General features: G+C 32.4%; 1 protein-coding gene across 3 annotated transcripts; it reads right to left on the bottom strand.

The window, feature by feature from the left end:
- Positions 1–343: 343 nt before the first annotated feature.
- LOC21390509 (branched-chain amino acid aminotransferase 1, mitochondrial) lies at positions 344–5,478 on the bottom strand. 3 transcript variants are annotated; one of them, XM_024174151.1, is made up of 10 exons: positions 5,206–5,478; positions 2,875–2,951; positions 2,339–2,510; positions 2,047–2,223; positions 1,539–1,670; positions 1,324–1,422; positions 1,049–1,165; positions 852–947; positions 660–772; positions 344–543 (listed from the first exon to the last, which is right to left on the bottom strand). In XM_024174151.1, the coding sequence occupies exons 1-10, from the start codon at positions 5,275–5,277 to the stop codon at positions 429–431; spliced, it is 1,170 nt and encodes a 389-aa protein (XP_024029919.1). In that variant the 5' UTR covers positions 5,278–5,478; the 3' UTR covers positions 344–428. The 3 variants fall into 3 exon arrangements, with proteins under 3 accessions (XP_024029919.1, XP_024029921.1, XP_024029920.1); XM_024174153.1 differs by having other exon boundaries at positions 2,875–2,919; positions 5,206–5,273; XM_024174152.1 differs by lacking the exon at positions 2,875–2,951 and having other exon boundaries at positions 5,206–5,265.
- Between the last annotated feature and the right edge of the window lie 1,002 nt (positions 5,479–6,480).

Raw genomic sequence — 6,480 nt, forward strand, 5'->3', positions numbered from 1 at the left:
TTTTTTTTTGTTTGAGGTTCATCAAGTTGTTGTCGTTTTTCCTTCATTGTCGTTTGTAATTCTCTGCCATTTTAAGGAGTCGCTTTTCCACAATACTCGAAAACTGCTGACCATATACGTCACGCGGCAGAGGACGTCCGCCGAAGTCAGAGTCGGATTTATCCTTGACGGCGCAGAAGAACTATCATAGATCTTGTAATTGGGGGAAAAAAAAAAAGTGCACTTTTCGGCCAAGTTGGTCTTCTACAGAATAATCAATTCACACATTTGTATAGGAAATTGAAATAGACATAAACATAGATATGGATATAGATAATATTCACTAGCAAAAAGTACAACAAAATGACAAAAAAGTGAGAGCTCAATAAATATTATAACAGAGTTTTCAAGTATAGAGTAGAATATGATACACGGCAATGACAAAAATCTCAATCAATCTCAACGATCCAGTCCTTATTATCCTTAACGACACCCGTTTGAATCCCCACGAGTGTCTTGTACATTTTTTGAGACACCGCCTCAGAACCGGTTCTGAAATTAACTCTGCATTTTAATCACATAAAAAGAAAAAGAAAAAAGAAAGATGTTACTTTCATTTTAACTCAACAACAATTAGTCCTCGGAACTTTGATCTTGGTGAATTAGTCCTCAAATAATACCTTTTGTCCTGATATGCAACAGAACCAACAGGAGCAACAACCACGGCTGTTCCGGTACAGAATACTTCATCGGCATCTATCAATTCCTCCACTGAAATACCACGTTCCTCAACCTGGAATAAACATGGCATCAAAATGTAACGAGATTATCGAGAAAACAGTCAACTAGGATGATGAGAGATAATCAATAACCTCGTAACCATTGTCACGAGCAATTTCAATGATGCTTCTTCTTGTAACTCCGTCAAGTATGGTCCCGTTTGTAGCAGGCGTTGAGATCAGATTTCCCTTAGAAAATTAAACAATAAAAAAAAAAGAATTAATTTTGCACGACGATCAATTACTAGGCGGCGAGACAAGATTGCTATGAAACGAAATTCCAAATATACCTTCACAATGAAAACATTACAAGAAGAAGCTTCCTCTATGTATCTCTTGTTCACCGAGTCAAGGTACAAGACATCAGAAAATCCTCTGTTCTTTGCTCTGTTTAGCGCTTTCAAAACCTGGCACATAAAAGGCAAGCCGAAAGAAGTTTTTTAACGCTCGACACATAATGGCATATTTAACTTGTAAAAAATGTTGTCAAGAGTCTAGACTAGCATTGTAAAAGAACAAAGAAAATTGCAAACCTAAAAGGGCATTGATGAGATTGTTCACTTACCGGGGCATAATTTGAAATGGTTTTGACACCTCCAGTTCCACCTGGAGATGCTCGATTAAACTCATCCTCAACGTACAATCTCAAAGGAGCCAAACCTTCCTGTTTACTCATCAACAAGCATACAAATTTTAAATTGCAACATCTTTTAGTAGTAGCTGAAATAATATCTATTTCGTTAGACACCAAAAGAAATTTAAAAAAAAAAAGAATCTCACCTTGTAATAGTTGCCAACAGGAGAAGCATAAACTAGGAAAGTATATTCCAGTGCCGGGGCCAGACCCAAGATAGGACCACTTCCAATGAGTAAAGGCCTGACATAAAGAGAGCCTTTCCCAGCAGGCGGAACCTTCAAGTTATTTGGGCACAAAATGTGTTTTTTTAGACCTCGTTCATTTTACCGATTTGAGTTTAGAATTTAAATTTTGTTACAGTAAAAAACTCTTATAAACAGTTATATCTAACTTTTTTGTTATAATAAAAAGCTTTCATATAAAATCACATCTCAACTCGAATTAAAAACTTACATCAGCGAATTAAACAATAGATACATATATCATTTTCATAATATGGTCAGCAACAACTTTTTTGTTATAATAAAAAGTTTTCATATAAAATCACATCTCAACTCGAATTAAAAACTTACATTAGCGAATTAAACAATAGATACATATATCATTTTCATAATATGGTCAGCAATGTTTTCTTATGAAGAGAAGGATTACCCAACGCTTGTTGGCGAGGACCGTTTGCTTAACGGCGTCGATGAATTGATCGACGGAAGGCGAGGGCATGCACATCCTATCGGCACCAATCTTCATGCGAATTGCATTTTGGTCTGGACGGAAGAGAAGCAAGCGTCCATCTTCTTTCCTGTACGCTTTTGTCCCTTCAAACAATCCCTGTCGAGATTTTTCCACGTTATTTTTATTTTATTTTATTTTTTTGTTGAAGTTGAATTTATAAGCTTCATTGTTGAACAAATGACATGATCAATAGCTAGCTAGTTATAAGTACCTGTCCGTAGTTTAGCACTCCTGCGGAAGGACTTAACTCAATGTTGCCGTAGCGACTAAGTTGACCCTTCTGGAATTTTTCTTCGTTAGTACATTTCATCGTATACATGTAATCAGTTGGCGTAAGACCGAATTTAAGATTGTCCCAGTCCATATCAACGTTTTCATCGTCGCTGAGATTATACAATATGTCAAACTAAAAGGAAGCGAGAATCTTTACCCCCCAAAAAAAAAAATGCAAGAAAAAAGAACACATAAACCTTGAGAAAACAATAAATAAAAAAAATAATGTCAACAATTTGAAAAATCAGATATAGGACTTGAATGAGATGACATGTTAATGAGCTAACTCCGTCATTGCTGGTATAATTTATTGGTAAATTCACACCTGACTCTACCTTGAGTGCAAAGTTCAAATTATCTCTCTACCTCAAGTATTTAAAAAAAAAAAAAAAAAAAAAAAAAAAACCTAGCTAAGCTCAAACATTTCATGAAGTTGTAAAAGTATGGGTTGCTTTTTTTGGTAGGACTAATTACCTGTAACCAAGTGGTTCACTCGTTCGTTGCAGAGAAGATGTAGTCCTAGATATTGCCAGGTTATAATGAGACCCCACCTACAAAATATGTATCAGTTTTATCTCTAGAATTCACACTCACAAAAAAAAAAAAAAAAAAAAAAAAAAAAAAAAAAAAAAAAGAAGAAGAAGAAGAAGAAGAAGAAGAGAAGAGGTATGTTCCTCAGAAACCAGAGCTGGAACTATTGAGTTTAGAACTTGGAGGATGGAGCAACGGCTTAGAGTTTATACACATAAAATCAGAGTTAGAAAAAAGAATGCGGGGTATCTTTTTCTGAAAAATATTTTTATATATATATATATATGTTAAGATAAGTAAATGGATTTTGTTTGTTTTTTTTAAATATATTCATTAGTTTGTATTTTAAATATGGTTATCTTGGAATTTTATTGTAATACAATATTGTAATAAAGAAATAAAATATTATGGTTTAGTGGAGCAAATATAGGGCAAGAATTTAAAAGAAAAGTCCGGTAATTCAACAAAAACACTTGCCCAACAATAATAATAATAATAATAATAACAACAAAAACAATAATAAAAAAAGGAATGGTCGTTTAGAATTAATTTTTTATTATTTTTAAAAACGTTTCTGCACGTCATTTAAAGCACGAAAATAAAAACGATCTATAAATCGTATTTGTTTAGCAAATGTTTTAAAAACAAAAATGAAAATAAAAAACAGTGAGAATAATTTTTGTGAAGAAATCATAAAATGATTGGAAGTTATTTTTTCTTTTCTGTTTTCATTTCTTAATGTTTATCAACAATGTTATAATATATTAATTAATAATTATAACTAAATACTATTTCATTTTTTTATTATACTCAAAATAATCTCTTAAAAATTCAACTAAACGTAATTTCAGAATCGGTCCTAAAATGGTTCTCAAAATAATCTCATTTTTATTTTTATATTGAAAATAAAATCATTTTAAAAACGTGACTAAATGAGCCTGAAGTTTTTTTTTCCCCTTTTATATGATTTAGCATGATAGGAAGTAACCAAAAAAAAAAAAAAAAAAAGAATTCATCAATTGAATGATTAGCTAGCCAATGATAAACAATTATTTTTTAGTTTAAAAATGACACTGAAAAAGTAATTTAACTCAATTCGTAACAAACCCTCTCTCTCTGAAAATATCTCAACTTTGAGATTAAAAAAAAAAAAATGGTATGGACTCATGACATGAGTGCGTTTTGTCCATTAACTTTTCATTTTCATTTTTTTCTCGCCTACCAAACAATATTACAATTCCGGTTTTCGTTTGAAAGTTTATCTATTGTTTTTTTTCCTTCCACTTTTGTTTTTTACCTTTACTAAATTAAGCGTTAGTCTTTGGCCGTTAGTCTTTGGCAACTACAGAATTCTATGTTTGATAGAGTGGAAAATGGAGAGGGAAGAAGTTAGAGGATGGATTTTTGCGTAGAAATAAAATACTTTGTTGTTTGCTAGAGAGGAATAAGTAGAGAATTTATGGGGTCAACAATTTTTTAATCCTTCTAATTTTAATAGAAAACAAAAACAGAGGGAATGTTTGAAAGAAGTTATAGGTGAGAAAACATTTCACTTTTTTTTTTTTTTTTTTAAGGAAAGTGACTTGATTTATTCAATATTAGCTAAATCAGTTTGTAAATAATAATTGATAAATCTAAATCAGCTTGTATAATCAATTTCTTTCCTTATTTTTCTTACTTTTATTTTTTAATATAATACGAAACTGAAGCCCCAAAACCCCATTCTACCCAACCCCTAGATGCTATTAAACCGAGCAATCTTAGGCTATTTTTCTCACTTGAAATGCAAGGAAAGAAAAACTCTCTTCTAATTCCTTCTCTTTTTGGTTTTTTTATTTCCTTACTATCTTCTATTTCTCTTATCAAACACAATATAAAACAGAAGTTATGAAACAAGAATTAAACTTCAAAGCAGCAACAAACTTTTATTACCGTTGAAAATAACTGCACTTATTAAAAAAAAAAAAAAAAGTTGAATAACTTCTTATCACTGCCAAGTATTACGAAACAAAGCCAGTCACCGCTAAATTGCCTATATGCTTTTGCGTGGCAAATGGCTGCTTAGACACCATCGCAAAGGAAAATCCCATACTAACCAAAAACCCCCCACAAAGACTATCAACAAGTGATCTCCATTTACAAACAAAACACACTCACCAAGTAAGTTTAAAAGAAAAAAAAAAAAAAAAAAAAAAAAAAAAAAAAAAAAAAAAAAGGATCATATAAAAATGTGACATATTAAAAATTGCAAAAGACATGTATATCATCAATAACCTTGGATGGAGAGGAAGATCCAACTCTAAACGATTGAACCAGATTGCTGAAGCGAATGGCCCTATGAATCATGGCTTGATGATATGTCCTTTTGTTCTGAGGAAAGTTTATTTGTTTAGACCAGAGAGAAATTAATGGGAAAACCCTTTCCGGATAACAAAGAAGAGTATAGACAAGTATGAAGAACTTTTCATGTATATATGTGTGTGTATAAAAATGAAGAACTTGACAAATGAGAAGGGTCAGAGGATTGGAACGGACTAGAAAAGAAGAATGTAATGGCAGCTAATGAGGGAGCGAAAGTGACCAAACTTAAGAAGAGGAAATGGCACGGAACCGCGGATGTTTACCCGAAGTGGCTTTTTCATTTTTTATTATTTTTTTAATTACTGGCGTCTCTAAAGGGATAGGACTTAGGAGTGACCCGTTCGTGCTGCCATATAGGCAGCACATGTTCTTGTCTGATTTTCTTTTTTTTTTTGGTCTGATGAATCTAACACTTTGGCTCAACATTCCACGTCAGATGGGCAGAATAATTAGGTCCTTCTAGAACAAAAATAATTGAAAATTAAAAGATTGCAAGATTAATGCAAGGATTACTTTTGGCAATGGTGAGAAATATCCGTCATTCTTGGAGAAAAATAGTTTATGATTATACTTTTTATATTTAACCTTCGAATTTTGAACATTAACGTTCAAAATATGCCACTCCATCCCCTCAAACTTTGTTTTGTTAGCAAATAACCTTTTCACTTTCAGAATACGCCACTTCATCCCTTTAAATTTTGTTTCATTAGCGCCAAGTAACCCTCTTCCGTCCAATTTTATTAGCTTTTTGACCCCTTTTTTTTTTTTCCTTTTGCAATTTTTTCATATTTTTCTTCCAAAATTATATCACATGATTGCTTCTCAACTTTTAAAATGCATTACTCCGTCCCATCAAACATTGGTCTGTTAGCAAACCACCGATCTGTCCAATTCCGTTATGTTGAAAAAATCAATATCATTTTTCTTCTAATTTTGGGGGACCTCCGGACATCAATCTGGTACTCCATATACCCACAATGTCTTACGTGAATATTTCTGCAACAAGCCGTTAAACACAGAACTGTTTAGGGGGTCACGCAGCAAAGCCGTTAAACACATAATTGTTTAGAGAAAGTACAAGAAAAAAGACCTCAACAAGCTTCTATCTTTAACCAGATACGACATATGTGATAGAGTTTTGGTGTGGGAAATGAGTTTCGGTTCTAAAAATATCACTCATGTAGGGAA

This window comes from Morus notabilis, unplaced genomic scaffold (assembly GCF_000414095.1).
Source record: "Morus notabilis unplaced genomic scaffold, ASM41409v2 Scaffold991, whole genome shotgun sequence".
NCBI classification, from domain to species: domain Eukaryota; kingdom Viridiplantae; phylum Streptophyta; class Magnoliopsida; order Rosales; family Moraceae; genus Morus; species Morus notabilis.

Excerpts from the sequence above, each read along its gene's own strand:
- LOC21390509 (XM_024174151.1), bottom strand. The coding sequence starts at position 5,277 with ATGATTCATAGGGCCATTCGCTTCAGCAATCTGGTTCAATCGTTTAGA. Across the intron at positions 2,952-5,205 it reads GATCTTCCTCTCCATCCAAG|GTGGGGTCTCATTATAACCT; the intron begins GTTATTGATGAT and ends CATATTTTGTAG. Across the intron at positions 544-659 it reads GTTGCATATCAGGACAAAAG|AGTTAATTTCAGAACCGGTT; the intron begins GTATTATTTGAG and ends ATTAAAATGCAG.